The sequence below is a fragment of the Scyliorhinus torazame genome, chromosome 21 (assembly GCF_047496885.1).
Source record: "Scyliorhinus torazame isolate Kashiwa2021f chromosome 21, sScyTor2.1, whole genome shotgun sequence".
NCBI classification, from domain to species: domain Eukaryota; kingdom Metazoa; phylum Chordata; class Chondrichthyes; order Carcharhiniformes; family Scyliorhinidae; genus Scyliorhinus; species Scyliorhinus torazame.
In genome coordinates, this window is record NC_092727.1 from 113,838,745 (window position 1) to 113,864,372 (window position 25,628).

General features: G+C 42.8%; 1 protein-coding gene across 1 annotated transcript in view; it reads left to right on the top strand.

Annotated features, from left to right (window-relative positions):
* LOC140398529 (serine/threonine-protein kinase 17A-like) overlaps positions 1 to 20,610 on the top strand; it is a 60,054-nt gene extending 39,444 nt beyond the window's left edge. Inside the window, exons 3-7 of the mRNA XM_072487302.1 lie at positions 7,517 to 7,661; positions 13,135 to 13,261; positions 13,531 to 13,579; positions 14,850 to 15,029; positions 16,464 to 20,610. Of these exons, the coding sequence (XP_072343403.1) occupies positions 7,517 to 7,661; positions 13,135 to 13,261; positions 13,531 to 13,579; positions 14,850 to 15,029; positions 16,464 to 16,719 (757 nt within the window). The 3' untranslated portion in view covers positions 16,720 to 20,610. The remainder of the gene's footprint in view (positions 1 to 7,516; positions 7,662 to 13,134; positions 13,262 to 13,530; positions 13,580 to 14,849; positions 15,030 to 16,463) is intronic.
* The last annotated feature ends 5,018 nt before the right edge of the window (positions 20,611 to 25,628 follow it).

Below are 25,628 nucleotides of genomic sequence, written 5' to 3' on the forward strand. Positions count from 1 at the left end.
AGTGGGCAGGAGAGTCGCCCTCTGATTATTTAGTGCTTTGTGTGCTTTCTCGGTAATTAGATGAAGTCATGTAATCTGATGAAATATGCTTTGCTTGATGAGTATGGGACCTATAACACCGAAGAAGCTCAACACTAACCAAGACAATGCAGCCTGCTTGATTAACATTCACTGCCCTTGCCACTGGCACAAAGTGCCATCAGTTTGTGCCATATGCAAGACACACTGCAGCAACTCATCAAAGTTCTTTCAACGCCAGCTCCCAAACCAGCAACCTGTACCATCTTGCAAGGCAAGAACATCAGATGACTGGCAACACCACCACCTACAAATTCCGTTCTTTGAGTTACTCACCATCCTGACTTACAATTATGTTGCCGTTCCTTCACTGCTGCTGGTTCAAAATCTTGGAAGTCCCTTCCTGGTAGCACTGCGGGTGTACACTACATGGACTTAACACTGGTTCAAGGAGGCTGCCTGCTCACCACAATCTTCTGAAGGGCAATTAGGGATGGAAATAAATTTGTCAACAATGGGCACATCTCAAAATTGAATTTTTAAGTAATAGGAAAATCACTTTGAAGCATAATCATTATTAATGTTGGAAGAGTGACAGCCAATTTTCACATAACAGGGTCTCAAATAGCAATGAGTTAAATTACAAAATTAAGCGCTCTCTTGGTGTTGGTTGAGGGATAAATGTTGGTCAAGACATTGGGCCAACTCCTTTGCTCTACTTTAGTCATGCAACTTTTATTACCTTCACCTGAGCAAGCAGGTGAGACCTTGGGTTAACGTGTCACCTGAAAAACGGCTCCTCTGACAATGCAGCACATCCATAGCACTGCATAGTATCAGCCCAGTTTATGCACTGCATCTTGGAGTGGAGCTTGAAGACTTACCTTTCTGAATGAGTGATAAAATTGATACTACTGAACCAAGAGTCCAATTTTACTTGCTTGGGGTATAAAGATCACAACCTCCTTTTCTACTAGTGGGAGCGTTTCAATAAAATAAAACTTCTTAAATAGATAGCTTGCCTTTCAAAGGACCATTACTGAGAAACTTTGTTTCCCCTTTGATTACAAAGGAAGAAGTGTCTGTAATTAGAGATACATTAGTGTATATGAGGAAGTGAACTAGACTAAATTCAGCAGGCTGTAGCATGTGACTATTTGATTTCTATTTGCAGATTCTCCCTCACTGGTCTTATCTTGGTAATTACTCGAAGTGATCACGTGTTAAGATCATTTGTTTTGCAAACTCAGTCAGCATTCACTTAAGGGAAAACAGTGAATATGTCCATGTTCAGAAGTCTTTAGTGTAGTGATATCTCAATCATTAACATTGTCCCAAGAAATGCAATTCCGAGAGAGGGAGAGCACTTGGGGCTAATGATTTTTAATTGAACAGGTAGCATTTGCCAGACCTATGTGACATTTCCCATTGTCTACAACATGGTTAAAAACGACCGCAATTTGGCCCAGAAGGCATCTGTTTTGACTTTCAACGATTGCATAGGTTTTATTTTCTAACCCCTGTTCTTTTGTAGCCTTGTGCTTGGATAGTTGTTCCATGATGGAATTACAAGACTGACTGGGGTCCGATTGTAAATTTTGGCAAAGGGAGCCTCTTCAGAAAACTTGCTTGGTCAGAATGGAGTTCAGGTAGTGGATTCGGTGAAAGTTCCCCAAACATTGATATTTTGGCATGAAGGTTAAAAAAAATTGTCAGATTGTGTCTTGATGGAGAACCTGGGTGATAAGGGCCTCATGATGTCTCCTTTTTTTTGTTTCAGACTTGTATTTATAAATCTTTGCCTACAGAAGCCACAGTGCATTGCAGTACCTGTATTATCAGACCGTTTGGAGCTCCTTCAATGCGGAGTCCTTACTTTTTATAGTTACCAGTCACTGAAAGCATTGTACTTCTAGTGGCTAACCTTTTCCTGAAATGTTGACTGGTTGTCACTGGCTTTACTACTTGCAGAGTAAACCTGTGTTGAGTAGCATATAGGGCAGATGCCAAGGGAAACCACTTTCTGCAAAGAGCAATCGAGATTCAGAAACTTCCTCCAGATTGGGTAACAAAGACAAAAACCTTCTTTCCAATTTGATTAAATAATCCAATGAGAGGGAAGAGGCCAATTAATTAATCAATTTTCTGGATGGATAGGCTAACATGGGCCGAAAGGCCTGCATTTATCTTTGCGACATTCTAGTCTTCGAAGCTGTTTTGCTCATGCCTTTATTGGCCTTGAATTTGCTCCATGTACAAATTGCATAACATGTTCGCCGGAAGATCAAGTCTCCCTCTGCCATTTGGTGAAGGTGTTAATCTATTTAAAATGAATGACTGAGTGCCTCCACTAAAGAGCAGAAAGAAGAACTTTGCATTAATGCCCATTATTGGTAATCGCACAGTATGATTTCTGTTGCCTTTTGGAACCAAGATTTGTTTCCTGCGGAGTAGGTAAAAGAGAAATCTCCAGTCTGTTTTCTCTTGACACGAACTGCATTCCAACAGCTCACAGCTTCCTTGCAGCCTTTTGAAAGTTGCACCAGTGTGTCTCTCCCTAGGAGAAAGACTTCTGGAAAAGCAAAGTTGCAGTAGAGTTACAGGCCCCCGTGAAACCTTTGTCAGTGGCCGCCAAGACATCGAGAGGCCTTCTGAACACAAAAGTGGTTGAAAACTGAAGTTAAAAGCCGAGAATGGATGCCTGTGATGCCACAGAAGACACATTCCTGAATCAGCAAATATGGCAACATGTCAACCAACGAAATGTTCAAGGAATTCTGCCTTGGGTAAACATTGTACTTAAATCAGCTTGATGGCAGAGTAATAATCTTTAATACCCTGTGTAGACAAGAGCCTGTATTTCAGGATAAGCTATATCTGAGCAGAAAGCACAACCAAGAACAATAAGAACTAAAGAAGTGCGGTGCTTTAGATTTTTCAGTGGCAGGCAATCTAGTTTTAGATTGCTTGCAACTTTATCCTGCTAAAATATTTTATGCAAGTTGTTTTCTTGAACTATAGTCAACACTTTTTTTTTTCCCCCTTTATGTTTGTTAGCGTTCCTCAATACAACCACTTTGTGGTATTTTTCTTCAATTTAGACATTTTCCCAAGGGAGTAGCTCCCTTTTACCTGAAGAATTTGGAACTGAAAAGTAGATGGGAGTTGGTCTGGTCGAATTCCAAGTTGGGTTACGTGCACTGCACCATGCAATGCTAAGATACAGCTCTTAGCCAATGGTCAGGAAATGTCTCACTACATTTAACCCCCCTGACCTGGGCTTGCAAAATCCTACCAACTGTTCTGGCTTGAGACAATTCACCCCTCTTTAATAGGTGGTTACCCCTCTTCAGTCGCACCATTTGGATCTGTAAAGACTTAATTACCTGCAAAGACTCTCATTCAAAGTAATATCTTGCATCATTGGCTTTGTCGAAATATGCTGTGTTTGTGTAAGCTACCTTTTCACTCACCTGAGGAAGGAGCTGTGCTCCGAAAGCTCACGTTTCCAAATAAACCGGTTGGACTTTATAACCTAGAGTTGTAAGACCACTTACTGTGCCCACCCCAGTCCAACGCCGGCATCTCCACATCAGACAAAGAGATACCTCTCCTGCCTTCAAGGGAATGGACCGATAACAAATCAATGTTTTTACACATTAGGCAACCAAGTTCAAATGGCAAGGATCATAGAGTAAGGGCATCACCAAACTAGAAATAGTCAAAGTCGAGGTAAATTAGACAGTAGTGATCAGTGAATGTTGGGTTTAAGTTCGAAAGAACTCAATATTGTAGGAGAAAGGGGGGGGGGTGCATTTTGAGTATGGAACTAGAGGAACTTTCAGAGGAACGTTGAGTTGAGTTATGCCAGCTGTGATTCAATAGGTAGCACACTCACCTCTGAGTCAGAGTTGTGAGTTCAAGGATCTGAGCTCAAAAATCAGAGCTGACACTCTAGTACAGCACTGAGAGAGTGCTGTGCTGTTGGAAGTGCCATTTTACCTCTTAGGTGAATGTAAAAAAAATCCCTTGGCACCATTTTGAAGAAAATAAGTTACCTTTGGCTTCCTGGCCAATACTTACCCCTTGGTGGGCCAGTTATGTGAACTGGCTAAGAAAGTTGAATACGCCAGCAGCACGGGTTCAATTCCTGTACTGGCTAAGTAGTTATTGGAGCTTATACCTACTCCCCTTGCTTCATAGTGATATCATAGCAGAAGCCACCCTTCGCAACCCTGAACTGTGGTAAAGGGCAAACGCAAAGAAGCACCTTGTGCTGGCTATCCAATGCAGCGGCCATAATATCCTGATGTCTTGGGTCCAACTTGTCACTGGGATCATGAAAAGCAGTCGAGAGAGCAGCGGCAGCAGGAGGCACCCTTCATAATTAAATGCCTCATCAAAAGTTTAGCTGTATGAAATGTGACCTTGTGAACAACAAGGAATCCACCATTATTTATCCCTCTATCAATTCCACAAAAACAAATTGGTCACTGCTATTCAAGGGAGATTTCTGTGCATAAATTGGCTGCTGCTTTTCTTGCACTGCAACAGAGGTTACATTTTAAAAGTACTTCTTCTTTAGCCCTGTGGTCGTGAAAGGGTGCTATATGAATGCAGGTTTGCCTGCCTGACCGTGGGCTTTTCTTGCATCCTGTTTGTGGTAGTTTATTTTGTAGACCGAAATGAGATAAGTAAATCGCTACAATGCACAGAGGGCAAATCAGAGCAAATAAATGGGGACATTGTTAAAATGCAAGCGCGACCGACATCAAACACTTCTTTTTGTTTTTTGCTGTAAAGTTTTCTAATTACTCTTTCAAACCGTTGACGTACCTTCGATTTGCAGCAGCATTTGTTGCTTCAATACTCTTTTCCCCCTTCCCCCTGCTGCTACTTTTCTCGTGTACTGACCCATGGGCAGCTACATCAAGTTTACCATTTTTCACTAATTGTCAAGAAAATAATCAACCACCAAGGTCAGAACAGCTGAGTCACGTTAGTTGGCAATTCACACTGGATAAGGCGTGAGTGCCCAGTTCCTGGGATGCCAATTGGCCAGCCTGAGCCACTTGAATGTTGTGAGTTGAACGAAGGATAGGCTTCCATTTATTTGGTGCCTTTTATGAACACAGAATGTCCCAAAGCACTTTAAAGCCAATTAAGTGCTTTTGTAATGTTGGCAGTTTGCACATGTCAGCAAGCTCCCATAAACAGTAATGTAATAATGGCCATATAATATGTTTTTGTGCTGTTGATTGCAGGATAGAAATTGGCCTGGATACCAGGGATAACTCCCCTGATCCTCATTGAATATAGTGCCAAGGGTCCTTTTACCGGGGGAAGAAGGGACAAACATAGCCTCGAATCCTAAAGAAGGCAACTCCAATGGTGCAGCTCTCTCTCTCAGTACTGCACTTGCTTTTTGTTCTTATGTTGTAGCGTGGAGACGTAACCCAGAAGCTTCTGACTCCAAAGTGAGAGTGGTACTGACAGAGAAAAGGCTGACACAATGGATGTGGTCTGAATCCTGTTTGGGTGTGTATACCTGTTTGCAAGGTGAAGATGCCAGACCGCATTTCTGTGGAAGGTGTCTGTCTCTTGTTGGGGCTTATCTGATCAAATCCGAACCCACCCAGTACACTTCCTGTTGATGTCTAAATGAGCTTTTCCAGCTAATTGGGTTGACTTCATTGACTGCGGTCAATCTCAAAGAAATTGTTAAAACTCAATTGGATAGACAATATATAAGCACCAGTTAAATAAGCTTGTCTATTTTTGCAGGATTGGACTGATCCTGTTTAATGCACAACATAACAAATAAACCTTCATTATTGGGGGTGAGGGGGGAGGAGAAGTTCTGCACTTTCACCTGTGAGGTGATCTGATATTCTGTATTCGCTTAGCTTGCAAGCTATTGAATATCCAAAGAACTGACTGAAATTTGAAATGTGCCCCACCACCAACACAGTGTATTGTTCAGCTGTCTATCACTGTTATTAACCTTCAGCATGTCTAAACTGCTGTAAGACTCCCAGGTCCTGCTGTTGGACTTGTATCTGAGAGGACGGTTTAAAGATGGAAACTATATTTCCCCACTAGAAAAATATAATGGGTTATACTTTACTAATAAAGTGGAACATTGCCTTTTTTGACCATGGCATGCATATAATTACCGATTATTACACTAATCTTGGAGAACTTTTTAAATTTCTCTGGTGTTTGCCAAGCAATTCCTTTAGGTCGTAATCGACACTGTAATCAAAACAAAAACAACTCTTTTCTTTTTCCTATTTGATGTTTCCATGAAAATTTCTTCTTAAGTTTTCTGGAAATATTTTTTAATGCTTAGCTGCTGTCCATTTGGCCTTCGGCAACATAGTTTTCATCTTAACCTGTTGGCCAAGGAGTGATCAAAATCCCTTAAAATCTCCTTCGTTCATTGTGTTAGGGGCAGGTTCTGTCGAGCGAAAGCAAAGGGAGCTCGTAAGAGAAAGCAACAAATCTACAAATATTTTTTTCACAATAGTTGGTAAGTTAAGCAAAGCAGCATATTGGACAGCAGCTCAAGACACTACTACAGGACAGCACCAATAAACTGAATATCAGTTACTAATAGTAGTGAATGAAACTTGCTCTTCAGCCATATTGTTTGTACATTCTTACCAGTGAGTCAATCAGATCCTGGCTTTCAGAAAATAAAGTACTTCAGTTTTTTTCCAAAGTTGGTCAATTGTTCTTCGGGAGGGGTACTAGCTACAATCGTGGACTGGAAAAGTATATTTCACCATTCCACCTGTTTAATACTTTGATAGAAAGTAATTCTACGCCAAGGCACTTTTATGCAATGGCCCTAATGGAGAAACAACTTTCAATATTTTATAAATCTAATTTTGCCTGATCCGGTATCATCGGGTGGTTGATGAATGACGCATCTTTTCCTTAAATGGAAGGGCTAACCACCATGGAGAATGCAATCTGTGACAGTAGTTTTTTTCCATATCAACAGTTGTTTAAAAATGCAGGGTGTGGCTTGTTTTCCATTGGTGAAGTGTCACTCACCTTGATGACCCACCTGACTGTTTCATGCACTGAAGCATCTAACCCCAGCATTTGCAGTTTGTAACACTAGCTTCCAGTCATTTTAGTGTGTTGGCATGTCACTACTGCTTCAATGCTCATCTCACAGTCTGTCTTTTATTTAAGTTACAACTGATTGTGCAAGTCAGCCCAAAGGTCAAGTTCCTGCCCAAACCGAGGAGGAGTTAAAAACACTCCTTTGCCAAGTTTACCATGACGTTTTGCTCATTAAGCAAGTATCCAGACAAATGATAAACATAAGTTGACATCAAAGCATTTCAGTATCTGTTACATGGGAATTTTGAATCCCTTATGAGGTGGAGGAAACGGTTACAAAAATATTCCTGACATTTTCAAAACTTTCGATCTTGCTTTGTTCATCCAGTAAGTTTGATGTTCATTACTTTTTCACACATAGTGCTGCAGGTGGCGAAATCTTTAACCAGTGTGTTGCTGACAAGGACGAGGCCTTCAAAGAGAAAGATGTCATCCGCCTTATGTGTCAGATCCTGGATGGAGTTTCCTATTTGCATGGGAAGAATATAGTGCATCTAGACCTAAAGGTAAGGTTATTCTTTAGCACATTAAACTCGGAATAGTTTGATGTTTTGGGTTCGTTCCTGCCAATCCTGCATAACCAGAAAACACAAGCACAAAGTCTGTGGTTTGAATAAAAGTATTGCCCCTGCATCATGGATTGCTCGGATTAAGGCAGTGTTGAGGAAGTCTCTTACTGGCTTATTGATGTGCACCCAAAACTTGGTTTGAGGGCTTGTATTGCTCTCTGGACATGGTGATACTGCATACTGATGAATTCATCAAACAGGAAGACAACTTGCTCTCATCCAGTTAGTCAAGGGTTTAAACTCCAGTGCGATACTTGTCATTGGGTGACAAAGGCACCAAAATGCCCCAGCAGGAAGCTTCATCTTCACACAGAAGGAGTAGAGGGTTTGATATACATTAAGCCACATTGCAATAGCCTTGTTTTTCAAACTAAAGGTGTACATGTGCATAATCTTTCCCACTGGATTTTCCTATATACTCTCTGTTTTGTTATGCGCTTGACGTAGCATAAGCTGCTTCCTTGATGTGCACTTTGACAAAGGAAGGTTCAGACTTGGAGATAGCTTTAACACATTTATTACTGTTACCGATTCTCCTATTTGGATTCGACTCTCCTGTTAATCCTGCTATAGCTACTCAGACAAACTAACCAGTCTGCTACAATCCACGTGGTGGGTGTGATGTGTTGAATCAACCCTATGTACTCACTAAATGTCTCCACTGGGAAGAGACTGAGCATGTGTGATGTGTCCTTTTATATGGGTTGATGTAATGCCCTCCTGTGGTAGTGTCACCTCTGTGTGTGTCTTGAATGCCCATTGGTTGTGTCCTATCTTGCTGACCTATAGGTTGAATGTCTGTGTGTCATGTCTCTGGTGCTCCCTCTATTATCTATCTAGTCTACGTTTATTTACATTAACCCCTTGTCTATTTACAGTGATTCATATCACCACACTCTCCACTAGTGGGAATGATACTTTACACTCAAAATGAGTAGATCTGTCACAAGGTGACATTGGTGGCTTTTCCTTATATTCCTAATATCACCATTTGGATGTCAGCTTTGAACTTCACACCATGTGTTGGATTCCTTCTGTGTCTTAATTGACAAGTCAAAGTATACTTGTTTGCACATGTTCTTAATAGACTTAAACTACCCAGTGATACAGTATGAAAGATCTGTGGAACCGATACAACATCAGCTCTGATTTGACAGGATTGCTGTCGACTTGTATCATTACGTCTGTGGCTAAGTGGATGGTGGTTTTCGCGGAGTTTCCTCGGTACACTTGCCAGATATTAATTATCTGCTGATTCCTTGGTTTTTGGTGGTAATTGTTTAGCAACGGATGGGAAAGGTGCAAGTCTTGACTGGTAAAGAGTATGGAAGCAACACTTGTAGGAGTCAATAATAGACCATTGTCTTTTTTTGTCTCACAGTTCACTACAGAAATTCCATGCTATTTGTAACACTGCAATTAATAATTGCTTTTTATTAATTTGGGGGGAAAAATGACTATGCCTTAATTTAAATTAAGAAACTCACTATGCGAGAGTAATTTTTATAATGCTGATCTAACCAATAATGTGATGAGAACAGAAATAAATTTATCTTTAGAACAAATAGTAGAGGACTAGAATGGGTGAAAGTTCAAGCCTGTATGTCTCTGCTTCACTTGTGTTGAAGGAACGAGGGTCAAATTCAGCTCCATGTTCAGAAATGGACTGTTTCCTGAAAATGAACTAGAAGGAGCACATCTTTTTTTGTTGTTGAAAAAACAAACCAAACGTCTCGCTTGCTGCTGACCGTGACAGCTAACAAGCAGCGTGCCTGATGTAAATGGACAGGCATGTTGTAATGGCATTTAAATGCTTGGAAGTGAATGTAGCCCAGAGGCGCTAAGATCAATCACTGCTCTACCTTCAATCACCTTAACTTAGCATAGATTAGAGATCAAACATGAGACTTTCCTGGCTGTCTGGCCCAGTTACTCATTGGATAACTATGCTTGGGCCATTGGAAAATTGTTTGGGAAATATTACAATGCCAGATCAGACACCAACAGTGGCTATTATACTGGACCAAAACCCCAATATTTTATTTCATTTTGTAAGACTGTGTGGAAAGAATGCTTCACTCCAGGAATGATTGCACAAGGAGATAGGGATTTGGTATTGTAAAAGAAAACTTTATCATTTGGATGTCAGCTTAAAACTTCACACCATGTGTCTTAATCAAGAATTCATAGTATACAGTATTAAAATCTTAAACCTCACACCTGAAAATAGCTTACAATTATCCCTGAAACAATACTACTCCATTCCCAATTAAATAAGAAAGAAAACATACAGCTCTCAATCCATCCTACATATCAATGGCACAGAATAATACTTATCCTGTTGGAACCCTGCAGACTCTTCCTGGATGTCTTCAAAAAGCTGTTTCAATTAGTTTGTTTCAGCTTTCCCCTTGTCCTCTGACAAGTCTACACTGCTTTAAATACTATTAAAGTTTTTAACTATCCTACTGTGAGAGCAAATGGCTTTACTTGTGGACTCAAGGCGTTTAACCCCTTAAATTTCCAAATATTTACAGTCCAATATATCTAAAATCCTGCATTCATCGCAGATGTTACGTCCTCACCATATCAAAGAGGGAAATTATAAAAGGCAGCAGTTACATCCAAGTGATCTAATTATAACATCCGTACATCGCAGAAGGAGGCCATTTGGCCCATCGAGTCTGCACAGACCCTCTGAAAGAGGACCCTACCTAGTCCCAATCTCCCCCCCCCCCCCCCCCCCCCAATCCGTAAAACCACCACCTAACCTTTGGACATTGAGGGACAATTTAGCATGGCCAATCCACATAACCTGCACATCTTTGGACTGTGGGAGGAAACTGGCACTGTGATGCAGCAGTGTTAACCACTGTGCCACTCTTATACGTATTGTGAAACATTAATTAAATCTTAATTGAAATAATGAATTATTTTAACCCGTTAAACTCAAGATGGTCTCGGAGCATTTTTGATGCGTCCTAATATTGATGTATGCTGAGTATTGCATAATAACATAAGTTATTATGGAGATACCACTGCGTGACATGTGAGAATTGTATTTGGAGGATACAACTGGTGTAATGCCTGTGGCGATATACATCACTAAGTACAGAAAGGGTTAATGTACATACACTACACCTAGCTAGACACTAGAGGTAGCACCAGAGACATGACACACAGACAGTCAACCAATAGGTCAGTAAGATAGGACACGACCAATGGGCATTCACGATACACATAGAGGTGACACTACCACAGGAGGGCATTACACCAACCCATATAAAAGGACACATCACACATCTCTTTCCAGTGGAGACACTCAGTGAGTACAGACACAGGGTTGATTGAACATCACATCCACCATGTGGATTGTAGCAGACTGGTTCGTCAGTCTGAGTAGCTATAGCAGGATTAACAGTAGAGTCGAATCCAGGAGAATTGTTAATAGTTTAATAAACGTGTTAAAGCTATCTCCAAGCCTGAACCTTCCTTTGTCAGAGTGTACACCAAGGAAGCAGCTTATGCTATGTCAAGAGCATAACAAAACAACGCCCATTGTTTTTGACATAAAAATAGATATGGAAGTGCCAAAATAAAAAAGAAGTTCGCAATTTAGTAAGAAAGCCAAATGCAATCCTATCTAATGTTCTATGGATTCTCTGTTTTATGATCTCGATGTTCAGAAGCTCGCTACAGTGAAGCAGGCAATGGTCCCTGTGGAAATAAAACTACACAGTTAATTTATTGGACATTTACAAAATTAATAGGCAAATGACAGTAACTGTCAGCTCTGACTGGTTCTGATTAATCCACTTTGAACTAGTACCACATATTTTGTCTGCAGCACCATTGCCTCAGATGAGAAGAGAGAATCCAATCAACACAGATGAGACAAACATTTGCCTCTGGTAGAACTGCACGTGTGCAGAGCAGGAAGATGCAAGAAGTTGTCAGTGACTTTGGGGAGCTGATCTCATAACTTGCGTGCATTCCTCCATTTGTGAAGCTACCTTGCTGGGTATTCGAGCGATTTATTCTCATCACAGCCTATTGAATTAAATTTGCCCCAAATATTGAGTTTGTTTATTACAGGAGGGAAAAAAATCCAGAAGTGTGAGGGTGTGATTGGAGTGGCGCTGTGCTTAGCACTTCTGCTTCACAGCTCCAAACATCTGGGTTCAATTCAGGCCTTGGGTGAATGTCTGTGTGGAGTTTGTACGTTCACCCCGTGTCTCCGTGGGTTTCCTCCGGGTGCTCCGGTTTCCTCCCACAGTCCAAGGATGTGCAGGTTCGCTGGGGTTATGGGATTAGGGTGGGGGAAGTGGATGTGAGTGGGGTGCTTTTCAGAGGGTCGGTGCAAACTCGACAGGCCAAAAGGCCTCCTTCTGCACTGTAGGGTTTCTATGAATAAGCGTAACATAATTGGCACAATCTTTCATTTGCGGCAAAGCTTGCATCATATTGTTAACAAAAAATAATTTTCAAACGTTTTGTTTGTGAAGAACGTGCCCCTTTTAAACATAATAAATTGTCCGTGCACATCAAGTTTCTAGTCCACAATGCCCTTGTCATAATTGCTCTCATGCAATCCAGTTCAGTCAGCGTCTAACTTCTTTCATTGTCCTATTTGCAGTGATAAAATCACTTTGAACTGAAGCTCTTTTGTTAAGATGCCCTTGATGCTGTAAGGGTTATAATACTGGACCAACAACCGAGATCTACATGCAACTCCAGCCCATAGTTTCTGATTGACTCTGGATGCCCTCTGAAATTGTCTGAAAAGTTATGTAGTTGCTTCAACAACTCCAGAGTAACTAGGGATGGGCAATAAATGCGACTTTACTCATGTTACCTACGTCCTGAGAGCAAATACAGAAGAGACTGATTTTTCATAAATGCAGTCAGGTGTATTTCTAATAAATGCAGTCTGGTATATAAGTTATGCAGATTTTTAATTACTTGCAAGCTATCTTTTTAAACTCAAAATGTAAAGTCTGGATTGATGCACTATCAGTTATGACGAGACAAGAGTAGAATGTAATCGAGGCTTTATTACACAGATGTGTGGCCTCCTACAGCAGCTTACGAAATGGCTGCTGTTCGGAGAGCGCACACATTTATACTCCACCTCCTGGGCGGAGCCAGCAGGCAGGGATCTACCCCCGTACCTGTAGTACAGGGGCCTTACCGTAATACCCATATATACAATATAATACAACAGTGGTGACTACCACATTGATTATGGTATTCCATATCAGCTTGCACTGTGTTTTACACGGTGCAATATTCTGGCAAAACATTAGGGCATTTAGGAAGCCTGCATTCTGTGTTCTTGACAGTATTTGGGCTCTGAGCCTGAAAAACAGTGAACATGTACTTAAACTCTATTTACGTTCCCTTCTCTCAGCCACAGAACATTTTGCTGACCAGCTGCAATCCATTGGGCAATATCCGGATTGTTGACTTCGGGCTGTCGAGAAGAGTGGACAGCATCGAAGAGATCAGGGAAATTATGGGCACTCCAGAGTACGTAGGTAAGTGTCAGCTTTCATCAGCATCATCTTCCTAAGACTGTTCCAGTTAGGAACCAATATTACAATGACACATGACTGCTAAAAAGTGTGATAAACCTGAACTCACGGTGACTTAAATGCTAAAATATGAGAATGAAATTGCTTCTAGCAAAATCATGTTGTGCAGAGAGTGAAGCCACGTAGTGTTGTCAATTAGTTAGTAGTCTGTGCACAAGCAACAATACTCAAATGTCAAGGTATCTAATTATATATTTTTTAAATTCCCTTAGCTCCTGAAATATTAAATTATGAGGCAATCACAACAGCGACAGATATGTGGTAAGTGCGCATTTTTGGAGTATCGGTGAGTGTAGGTTTTAGGACTAATTTTCTGATCAACATGCATATTGAACCTAGTCCCTGATATGAATTACTAATGGATGCGACTTCTCCCGAAAAATGCAAAGTTATAACGTTTTTATTTAAATATTCCCTGGACTTGGTGTCAATGGTAATCTTTGCTTATCTCTAATTGCCCCTCAAAAGTGGTGGTGAGCTGCCGCCTTGAATGCAACCCTTTCCAAGGCCAGCACATTCTTCCTTAGATACGGTGCCCAAAACTGCTCACAATACTCCAAATGGGGTCTGCCTAGAGCCTTATATAGCCTCAGAAGTACTACCTGGTCTTGTATTCTAGCCCTCTCGACATGAATGCTAACATTGCATTTGCCTTCCTAACTGCCGACTGAATCTGCATGTTAAACTTAAGAGAATCGTGAACAAGGACTCCCAAGTCCCTTTGTGTTTCTGGTTTCCTAAGCATTTCCCCATTTAGAAAATAGTCTATGCCTCCATTTCTCCTTCCAAAGTGCATAATAATAATAATAATCGCTTATTGTCACAAGTAGGCTTCAATGAAGTTACTGTGAAAAGCCCCTAGTCGCCATATTCCAGCGCCTGTTCAGGGAGGCCGGTATGGGAATTGAACCTGCCCTGCTGGCCTTGTTCTGCATTACAAGCCAGCTGTTTAGCCCTTTGTGCTAAACTCGCCCCCCACCCTTTCCCACATTGTATTCCATCTGCCACTTCTTTGCCCACTCTCCTAACCTTTCCAAATCCTTCTGCAGCCTGCCTGCTTCCTCAGTACTGCCTGTCCCCCTAAGATCTTTGTATCATCTGCAAACTTAGCAACAGTGCCTTCAGTTCCTTCTTCCAGATCATTAATGTATATTGTGAAAAGTTGTGGTCCCAGCACCGACCCCTGAGGCACACCACTAGTCACCGGCTGCCATCCTGAAAAAGACCCCTTTATTCCCACTCTCTGCCAGTCAGCCAATCCTCTATCCATGCCAGGATCTTACCCTTAATACCATGGGCTCTTAACTTATTTAACATTGGAGTCAATTGGAAATCACTTCAAACCAAAACCTGTAGTGTGAATGCATCCTTTAGAACTGTCAACAATTATGCTGATTTATTTATTCACCCTGTTCCTGGATTGGAAACAAGTGGATTAATGTGGTTCTTGGCATTATCATTGAGGCTTGGCTCACATTCAAATGAAGAATAACAATGCCACAATGCTGTTTTCTTTTGATTTTTTATTCAGGAGTATCGGGGTATTGGTTTACGTCATGTTGACGGGAATTTCGCCTTTCCTTGGGGATGATAAGCAAACCACGTATCTCAATATTTCCAAAGTGGACATTGACTACTCAGAAGACATCTTTGAAGACATCTCTAATTTGGCTATAGATTTCATTCAGACTCTGCTTATTAAAGACCCCAGGTATGATTTTAGTACACCCGTGACTAACCATTTGAATTACTAACTGCTATTATTGGTGAAAAAGACACAGAAGCAAAAGATCCCAATCAGCAAAGTATCAGATTCTCTGGGGATTCTATCACTATCAGTGCTTGGGATTTGTTACAAATCACACTTTTTAGATACCGAGACCAAAGAAGGGAAGAAAGTAGGACCTGTAGTGAAACAAAAAAAGAAATACATATGAAAGATACATTCCTCCTTTCATCATTATTAACAAACTGAGAATTTACTTTAGTGTCACCAGGCAACATGTCTGGATAGAGACTTTGCACCCACTACTGTTGGAAACAACATGTACAATTTCTTAGACAGCACTTCCCAAATCCCTGACCTTCACCACCTAGGCGGCTGCAGGTAACGGATGGATGGGAACACCGCCACCTGCAAATTTCCCTCCAACACGCACACCGTCCTGATTTGGGAACGTAAGCAATTTGGGGGTGTTATTACTTTTTGGTGTCTCATTGGAAGAAATTTCTTCCACTGCTATTTCTCCAGGCAAAGATCAAAACAATGCAATAAAAATCTGCTTCACATTTTAACAGGAGTCTACTTAACTTAGTTAAAAAAGGAAATAACTCTTTCAAATAAACACTATGCTGTCAGTGTTAAAATTCCTTCATCACTTCTTATTCAGAGGAATGCCTCCTTTCAAATAGCACACAAAGAGAAGTCATACACATGAGGTATTCATGTTGTGTCATAGATTTTACAGTGCAGAAGGAGGCAATTCGGCCCATCGAGTCTGAACTGGCCCTTGGAAAGAGCACCCTACTTAAGCCCACGCCTCCACCCTATCCCTGTAATACCGTAACCCCAACTAACCTTTTAGACACTTAGGGTAGGGGGCAATTTAGCGTGGCCAATCCACCTGACCTGCACATCTTTGGACAGTGGGAGAAAACTGGAGCACCCGGAAGAAACCCATGCAGACACGGCGAGAAAGTGCAAACTCCACACAGGCAGTCACCCAAGGCCGGAATTGAACCTGGGAACCTGGAGCTGTGAGGCAGCAGTGATAACCACTGTGCCACCATGTAATCAACTTGCATCAACTTTTTGGGATTTACATTTGCAAAGTGTCTGCCATGTATGGGTTAACACCATGAGACGTAGGAGCAGAAGTAGGCCATTCGGCCCATCGAGTCTGCGCCACCATTCAGTGACATCATGTCTGATCTGAAATTATAATCCTCAACTCCACTTTTCACCTTATCCCCATAACCCTTGATTCCTTTACCAATTAAAAATCTATCTAGCTCCAAATTCATTTTGCAAAACGTTTATATTTCTGGTGAACATCATGGCTACAGATTAAAGAGCATAGTTGTAAATAATTAAATATTCGGAGTGTACCAGTATTGGTAATAATTCTCTGCTTTGTTATTGAAGGAAACGGGCAAAAGCAGAACAGTGCCTACACCACCCGTGGCTTTCTTCCAAGCTAGAGGTACCAAAACCCATAACCGAGTCAGAGGAGGAGCAGTCCGAACAGAACAGCCCCGATTCCGAGGAGCTGGTGCTAATGGCCTCCTACACACTGTGTCGACAGTTGGACAAGAAGATTGAAATTGAGCGAGCGACAGTGCACAAACAGTTCAAATTTGAGGAGCCTTTCACAACGTTGCGGGATTTTCTGAGTGCTTAACGTATACGGGACTGCAAGTACACTGGCTTCAACTAGCTACACCGAGCACTGCATTTGTTCGCTGCTCAGAGTGCCACATGGCTGAATGCTCTGCAGGCTTTCATTACTTAGGGCAATTAACTTTTTGGGGGGCATCAGCCTGGTGTAAAATAGAGTGGGTGGCCTGGAATAGAGCACATGGTCTAAGGAGAAAAGTCCAGTACTTTTCTGGGGAAATAGTGCCCTCTTAAGCTTGGTGATAGAGCTCAGAGATTGGTATGAAAAGACCTGGTTAAAACCACTGCAGTTTTGCTAATCAAACCTCTGAATTCTGCATCTCATTATTTACTAATGAAAGGTAAGTTTTGTGATGGTTGATCTGGGCAACATGGAAAGATTTGTATCTGAAAGCAAGCTGTAGACTGTTTTTCTGCTTTTGAAGCGACAATCTTGCATTCAACCAATACTGTTGGGTTTTCTCGGGTTTGTTGGCAGCTAGGAATCGTTCCTCAGTGGTTTAAAAAAAACTTTTCTTCGGCACTGCTCCTTTAAGTAAATAAAAAGCTTGCATTACTTGAGTCTAACTCAGCTATTTAGTGAAAGGAGCCTCTCTGACAGTGCAACTGGAGAAAATTATTTTGTTCCAGCATGTCTCCAACTATCTTGACTCCACCACAACCCTTTAGAAGAACATTTTATACTTGGGCTTTTTTCTCGTCGGAAATGGAAATTAAATGCTGCCTTTAACAGCAGTTTTTTAAAAATTAATTAATTAATTATTTCCATGGGGGGGGGGGAAATCAATGTGCAAAATTGCCAGTAAACTTGCCAAATTGTTAATAGGTACGCTTTCTTCATTTCCTTTGAAGGTATACAATAATAGTGTTCCATGTTTTGTACAGTAGACAGTTCCCCTTTGGTTCTCATCATTATAGTTCAATTAAAGAGTCTGACTTTTTTTCAGCTTGTAATTGTACAATGCTGAGCTTGCGACTCTTGATTGAATTGGAGGAAAATGCCAATATTAAGGGCCGGTGGAGACTAAAATTCAAGCAATGAAGATCAGTAACGTTCTGTGGGCTACAGGACACCTTATGCAAATCCCCTGGTAAATCTGTACATTTGAATGTTTTGCGCAGCAGTGAAATAATAGCACGTAGAGCATTAGCGCTCAAATTTGTTGTCTTTGGGTTTAGGGGAAAAAAAAAATGTTTTTCCTTATTTATTGTATTTTTGAAAGGTTTTTGTCAGGGACTAGAATGTAATCATTTCCTGAAGAATAGTCCAGAAACATATCAGCATTGTTATTAAAGCAATTTGACATTCATCGTGATTATCCACTCATGACTCCCTTCCCCCAATCGTGTGCGCACACATTGCAAAGCTCTTGAGACTGCAAGACACACAGTCTCAAGACACATTTTTATTTTTAAAATTTGACATTGCCTTGATACTCAGCTGGGCGTTGTGGGACCAGGCACATTCAGATGTTTGGAATCTGAATGGATGCGTGAATTTTGAGTTCATTCAGTATCACCAGACATGAGGAGCAAAGGAATCCCTCGCAGGGTGGGGCGAAGGGGGTGGGTGGGGGTAAAGAGCACCTTTGTGGCACATGTAGCCAGCACACAAACTGTCACTTTATTTTTTTTATCACTGATGTAATAATGTAAGGAAATCCCAGAAGCAAGTCGGTATAGGCTAGTCTCTACTATAAACTGTGAATGTTCAAACCAAGAATTGAACAAGTCAGGAATGTAGCATTGTGCTAGCAATGTGCTGTATTTCACTTTTGAGGCCTGATGTATGAGGTCTCATTAGCAAAAGCCACTGCCTCTGCTTCCGGGTATGGTCTAATCCTGACCTTTTTGTGTTTGCACGTTCAACATGAACTTAATTAGAGGAGGGATGAATAGATAGAGTAGCTCTGCATAATAAAACAAACATTTTCTTTCCAAAAAAATTACGACAGCCAGTGTTATTGGTACAAGAATGTACAATCTGCCCTCCTTCTGTTCCCTTCCCTTAAAATCCTGACTAATTTAGACCAGAAAGAAAACTGTGGACTGCAAGATGTATTGAGATTGCAAAACTGAATCTATCCACACAGCAATCTTTGCTCCGTGACCTTCAGGAAGTCTATCGCTCAACTTAAGTGAAAAGTTGTTTCTCGCGACGTTTCCTGTTGTACGTCAAAGAGCTCATTGCCTCTGGGTCACTGTCCGTGTGGAGTTTGCACATTCTCCCCGTGTTTGCGTGGGTTTCACCCCCACAACCCAAAGATGTGCAGGTTAGGTGGATTGACCACGCTAAATTGCCCCTTAATTGGAAAAAATGAATTGGGTACTCTAAATTTATTTTTAAAAAGAGTTCAATGCCTTTTGAGATGTGGAATTTTGTGTGGTATTTTCTTCTCCACGGTATGAAAGAGTTATTCAGACATGTTCTTCATGCAGAGTATGTTGGCCAAATGTAAAGACGATGCTTAATCTACAAGGGGAGAGTTTGTTTTATGTTTCAATGGGCACCTCCTGCATAAAGTAGCGTTGGGGTTATTCGGTACCAGTGCTGTAGGTCAGTACTGATGGGAGGCATTTTCCAACAGGTCACATCTTGTTCAGTAAGGTGCTAAATTTTACAGAGCACAGAATTAGGTTCCAAACCATACAGAGTTACTTTAATGTATTTGTGTGGCAATGAGGGAGAGAAGCAAAGACCATAATGCCAGAATGTCAGAGATAGGAATAGAATTGCTCAATAGTGGTCTGGTGAAAATGTGATTATTTTTCTTTATTATTGATAAATGTTAAATCTGCCTTGTGACCAGAAGTGACTGTCAGGCTAACTTGAGGGAGAGACCCATGTTTCTTAATTTTCAAAAAGAAAACTGACATAGTCAAGGTAAAACGTTTGTTGTTTAGTGATGCCACTTGTTTTGTGTACGTTGGGGACAACCACTCACTATTCCAGTAATCATTAACCAGTTTATGTTAAATGGACTAATGATTAAATAATAGCCAAAGGTGGGCTGAATGTTAAAGCAGCTTATATTCCTGTCTTCCTTTCCCGGTGGGTTTCGGAACAAGTGATGTTCTGATATGGACATTTAACCCAGACAAATTGCTCTCTGCTCCGTTTTTCTGCCGACGTTAACCCATCTGGGAATTCGAACATGCTTAACCTTCAAATAAGAAAATAAATCTGCGTTTCGACACTTGCGATCCCGAAAGGAGATCATTCTACCAGTGGTCTTTCAAAAGGAGCACGCCTGAAGGTTGGGAGAATAGACGGTGCTAATTACAGATGGGGACATATGTTGCAGAATGATAAATGAAAGGAGAACAATATCTTAGAATGAACAAGCCGTACATATATACTTTCTCACACCAATACATGCAGGAGAAGGTTTGAGCCCAAAGACCAAATGGTACATGCGGGAGGAAACTGAGTTTTCCACCCTTTGTTTGAATGGTTTGGAATTAGCAGAAAATATGCCTTTCACATCACACAAGAAACATGCTTCAATAGTAATGTAAAAGTGTCACATCTTGGAGTACAAAACAATGACATGAGCACAGGCTTTACACCGAACATAATCAATATATTGGGAATCGGGTGGATAAATATTCAAACTTCATCATTAACTATTGTAATTCCACTGGATGTGTATGTATGTCTGATGATAAATCCTTAAAATAGGGCATGCTCGTTGCAACAAATTTTTGAAATGTTGTAGTAATTATTTTTCCTTTAAAATGCTGCTTTAATCGGCACCTCCACGAACAAGAACATAATGTACAAATTCTTTGCAATATTCTTGACAGCCAAACTGATGACAAAGGTACTGTTTAACATTGTCCTTGTAATATGCTGTTTCTTTTTTTTACAACAATAAAACATTATTTAATTCAACAGCTTCCGTTCGTTAATTGAAAATCAAATGTTATCCAACCATTTGGAAAGAGACTGGGGCTGAAAGAGTGAAATTATTAGAATGGGTTCCATAGACTACCTTGGTTTCCCTGGAAGCTAGGAGATTAAGAGGTGACCAATATGAGGTGTTTTTAAAAAGTGCAAAGGATTTGATAGGATCGATGGAGCCAAATTATTTCCTCTTGTTGGGAGAAATTAGGGCAGCACGGTGGTGCAGTGGTTAGCACTGTAGTCTCACGGCGCCAAGGTCCCAGGTTCGATCCCGGCTCTGGGTCACTGTCCGTATGGAGTTTGCACATTCTCCCCGTGTTTGCGTGGGTTTCGCCTTCACAATCCCAAGATGTGCAGGGTAGGTGGATTGAACATGCTAAATTGCCAGAATTTAGGGAGCTTTACCTTAAAATTAGAGCGAGGACATTTAGGGTGATGTTGGAAGGGTAGTGGAAGTCTGGAATACCTCTACAAAGCTTTCTATTTGAAGATGCCAAAGCGGAGGTTGATGAGTTTGTTAGGGTTATAAAACCAAGATGAGTATCTGGGGCTAAATTCTCCCCCAACGGCGCGATGTCCGCCGACTGGCGCCAAAGACGGCGCCAATCAGACGGGCATCGCGCCGGCCCAAAGGTGCGGAATGCTCCGCATCTTTGTCGGCCTAGCCCCAACATTGAGGGGCTAGGCTGACGCCGGAGGGATTTCCGCCGCGCCAGCTGGCGGAAATGGCGTTTGTTGCCCCGCCAGCTGGCGCGGAAATGCGGCGCATGCGCGGGAGCGTCAGCGGCCACTTTCAGTTTCCCGGCGCATGCGCGGGAGAGTCAGCGGCCGCTGTCAGTTTCCCGCGCATGCGCAGTGGGGAGAGTCTCTTCCGCCTCCGCCATGGTGGAGGCTGTGGCGGAAGGGAAAGAGTGCCCCTACGGCACAGGCCCGCCCGCGGATTGGTGGGCCCCGATCGCGGGCCAGGCCACCGTGGGGGCACCCCCCGGGGTCAGATCGCCCTGCGCCCCCCCCCCCAGGACCCCGGAGCCCGCCCACGCCACCTGGTCCCGCCGGTAAATACCAGGTTTGATTTACGCCGGCGGGACAGGCAATTTCTGGGCGGGACTTCGGCCCATCCGGGCCGGAGAATCCAGCGGGGGGTCCCGCCAACCAGCGCAGCCCGATTCCCGCCCCCGCCCAATCTCCGGTACCGGAGACTTCGGCGGGGGCGGGGGCGGGATTCACGGCGGCCAACGGCCATTCTCCGACCCGGCGGGGGGTCAGAGAATGACGCCCCTGGAGTGAAACCAGAAGATCAGACCGAGGAGGGATTCTCCGGCCTCCCAGCCACGTGTTTCTCAGCGGCGGCAGGCGGTGCGTTATTCGCTGGCGGCGGGATTCCATTGAAGCCACCCCACGCCGCCGGGAGCTCCGTTGGAGGGGGTGCGCTGCCGGTGGGAACAGAGAATCCCAATGGCTGGAGAATTCTGGCCATGATCTAAATGAATGGCAGAAGAGGCTTGAGGGTCTCAATAACCTGCTTATTGTACCACCTCTTTCCAGCATACCCGCTGGCAGGGCTAATTTTCACCATCCCTATCTCTAATCGTGGCCCTGGCAAGGCCAAGATGTCCAGCAGTTTGTATATCTCCAGTTCAAAAAACAAGAATTGGCTGGGGGGTGGATGGGGTGGCAAATAGTGGTCAGGACTGTGGGTAGGAAAGGATATGAGACAAATGAAATTCTAAGATTTTGAATATTAAAGGTAAGAAAGTAAATTTGAATCAGTTCCGCCATGTTTGGAATGTTATGTTCAGTTATGACCAACCCATTAGAAGAAAGATATTGGGTGCATGGAAGAGATGCAGCGAATCCATATAGTGCAGAAGGAGGCCATTCGACCTAAAAGAGCACTGTACCCAGAATCACTCCCCCACCCTATCTCCATAACCCCATGCATTGATCGTGGTCAATCCACCTAACCTTCAAATATTTGTGCTTTGGGAGCAAACCGGAACACACACGGGAAACCCACGCAGACACTGGGCGAACGTGCAAACTCCACACATGCAGCCACCCAAAGCTGGATTTGAACGCAGGTCCCTGGAGCTGTGAGGCTGCCATGCTAGCCGCTGTGCCACCGTGCCATTAGAGTTTGTTTTCTGAATTCCGATGTAATTCAGGCATTTTATAGAATTTATTTTTCCTTAGTGGGATTGGGTGTCACTGCAGGGCCAGTCCTTGCCAATTGCTAATTGCCCTTGAGCTGAGTGACTTGCTGGGCCATTTCAGAGGGCAGTTAAGAGCCAACCGCATTGCTTTGGATCTGGAGTCACATGTAGGCCAGAGCAGGTAAGGATGGCAGATTTCCTTCTCAAGGGCATTACTGAACATAGAACATAGAACATAGAGCAATACAGCGCAGTACAGGCCCTTCGGCCCACGATGTTGCACCGAAACAAAAGCCATCTAACCTACACTATGCCATTATCATCCATATGTTTATCCAATAAACTTTTAAATGCCCTCAATGTTGGCGAGTTCACTACTGTAGCAGGTAGGGCATTCCACGGCCTCACTACTCTTTGCGTAAAGAACCTACCTCTGACCTCTGTCCTATATCTATTACCCCTCAGTTTAAAGTTATGTCCCCTCGTGCCAGCCATATCCATCCGCGGGAGAAGGCTCTCACTGTCCACCCTATCCAACCCCCTGATCATTTTGTATGCCTCTATTAAGTCTCCTCTTAACCTTCTTCTCTCCAACGAAAACAACCTCAAGTCCGTCAGCCTTTCCTCATAAGATTTTCCCTCCATACCAGGCAACATCCTGGTAAATCTCCTCTGCACCCGCTCCAAAGCCTCCACGTCCTTCCTATAATGCAGTGACCAGAACTGTACGCAATACTCCAAATGCGGCCGGACCAGAGTTCTGTACAGCTGCAACATGACCTCCCGACTCCGGAACTCAATCCCTCTACCAATAAAGGCCAATACTCCATAGGCCTTCTTCACAACCCTATCAACCTGGGTGGCAACTTTCAGGGATCTATGTACATGGACACCTAGATCCCTCTGCTCAGCCACACTTTCAAGAACTTTACCATTAGCCAAATATTCCGCATTCCTGTTATTCCTTCCAAAGTGAATCACCTCACACTTCTCTACATTAAACTCCATTTGCCACCTCTCAGCCCAGCTCTGCAGCTTATCTATATCCCTCTGTAACCTGCTACATCCTTCCACACTATCGACAACACCACCGACTTTAGTATCATCTGCAAATTTACTCACCCACCCTTCTGTGCCTTCCTCTAGGTCATTGATAAAAATGACAAACAGCAACGGCCCCAGAACAGATCCTTGTGGTACTCCACTTGTGACTGTACTCCATTCTGAACATTTCCCATCAACCACCACCCTCTGTCTTCTTTCAGCTAGCCAATTTCTGATCCACATCTCTAAATCACCCTTAATCCCCAGCCTCCGTATTTTTTGCAATAGCCTACCGTGGGGAACCTTATCAAACGCTTTGCTGAAATCCATATACACCACATCAACTGCTCTACCCTCGTCTACCTGTTCAGTCACCTTCTCAAAGAACTCAATAAGGTTTGTGAGGCATGACCTACCCTTCACAAAGCCATGCTGACTATCCCTGATCATATCATTCCTATCTAGATGATTATAAATCTTGTCCCTTATAATCCCCTCCAAGACTTTACCCACTACAGACGTGAGGCTCACCGGTCTATAGTTGCCGGGGTTGTCTCTGCTCCCCTTTTTGAACAAAGGGACCACATTTGCTGTCCTCCAGTCCTCTGGCACTATTCCTGTAGCCAATGATGATATAAAAATCAAAGCCAAAGGTCCAGCAATCTCTTCCCTGGCCTCCCATAGAATCCTAGGATAAATCCCATCAGGTCCCGGGGACTTATCTATTTTCAGCCTGTCCAGAATTGCCAACACCTCTTCCCTACGTACCTCAATGCCATCTATTCTATTAGCCTGGGGCTCAGCATTCTCCTCCACAACATTATCTTTTTCCTGAGTGAATACTGACGAAAAATATTCATTTAGTATCTCGCCTATCTCTTCAGACTCCACACACAATTTCCCATCCCTGTCCTTGACTGGTCCTACTCTTTCCCTAGTCATTCGCTTATTCCTGACATACCTATAGAAAGCTTTTGGGTTTTCCTTGATCCTTCCTGCCAAATACTTCTCATGTCCCCTCCTTGCTCGTCTTAGCTCTCTCTTTAGATCCTTCCTCGCTACCTTGTAACTATCCATCGCCCCAACCGAAACTTCACACTTCATCTTCACATAGGCCTCCTTCTTCCTCTTAACAAGAGATTCCACTTCCCTGGTAAACCACGGTTCCCTCGCTCGACGCCTTCCTCCCTGTCTGACCGGTACATACTTATCAAGAACACGCAGTAGCTGATCCTTGAACAAGCCCCACTTATCCAGTGTGCCCAACACTTGCAGCCTACTTCTCCACCTTATCCCCCCCAAGTCACGTCTAATGGCATCATAATTGCCCTTCCCCCAGCTATAACTCTTGCCCTGCGGTGTATACTTATCCCTTTCCATCATTAACGTAAACGTCACCGAATTGTGGTCACTGTCCCCAAAGTGCTCTCCTACCTCCAAATCCAACACCTGGCCTGGTTCATTACCCAAAACCAAATCCAACGTGGCCTCGCCTCTTGTTGGCCTGTCAACATATTGTTTCAGGAAACCCTCCTGCACACACTGTACAAAAAACGACCCATCTATTGTACTCGAACTATATCTTTTCCAGTCAATATTTGGAAAGTTAAAGTCTCCCATAATAACTACCCTGTTACTTTCGCTCATATCCAGAATCATCTTCGCCATCCTTTCCTCTACATCCCTAGAACTATTAGGAGGCCTATAAAAAACTCCCAACAGGGTGACCTCTCCTTTCCTGTTTCTAACTTCAGCCAATACTACCTCGGAAGAAGAGTCCCCATCTAGCATCCTCTCCGCCACCGTAAT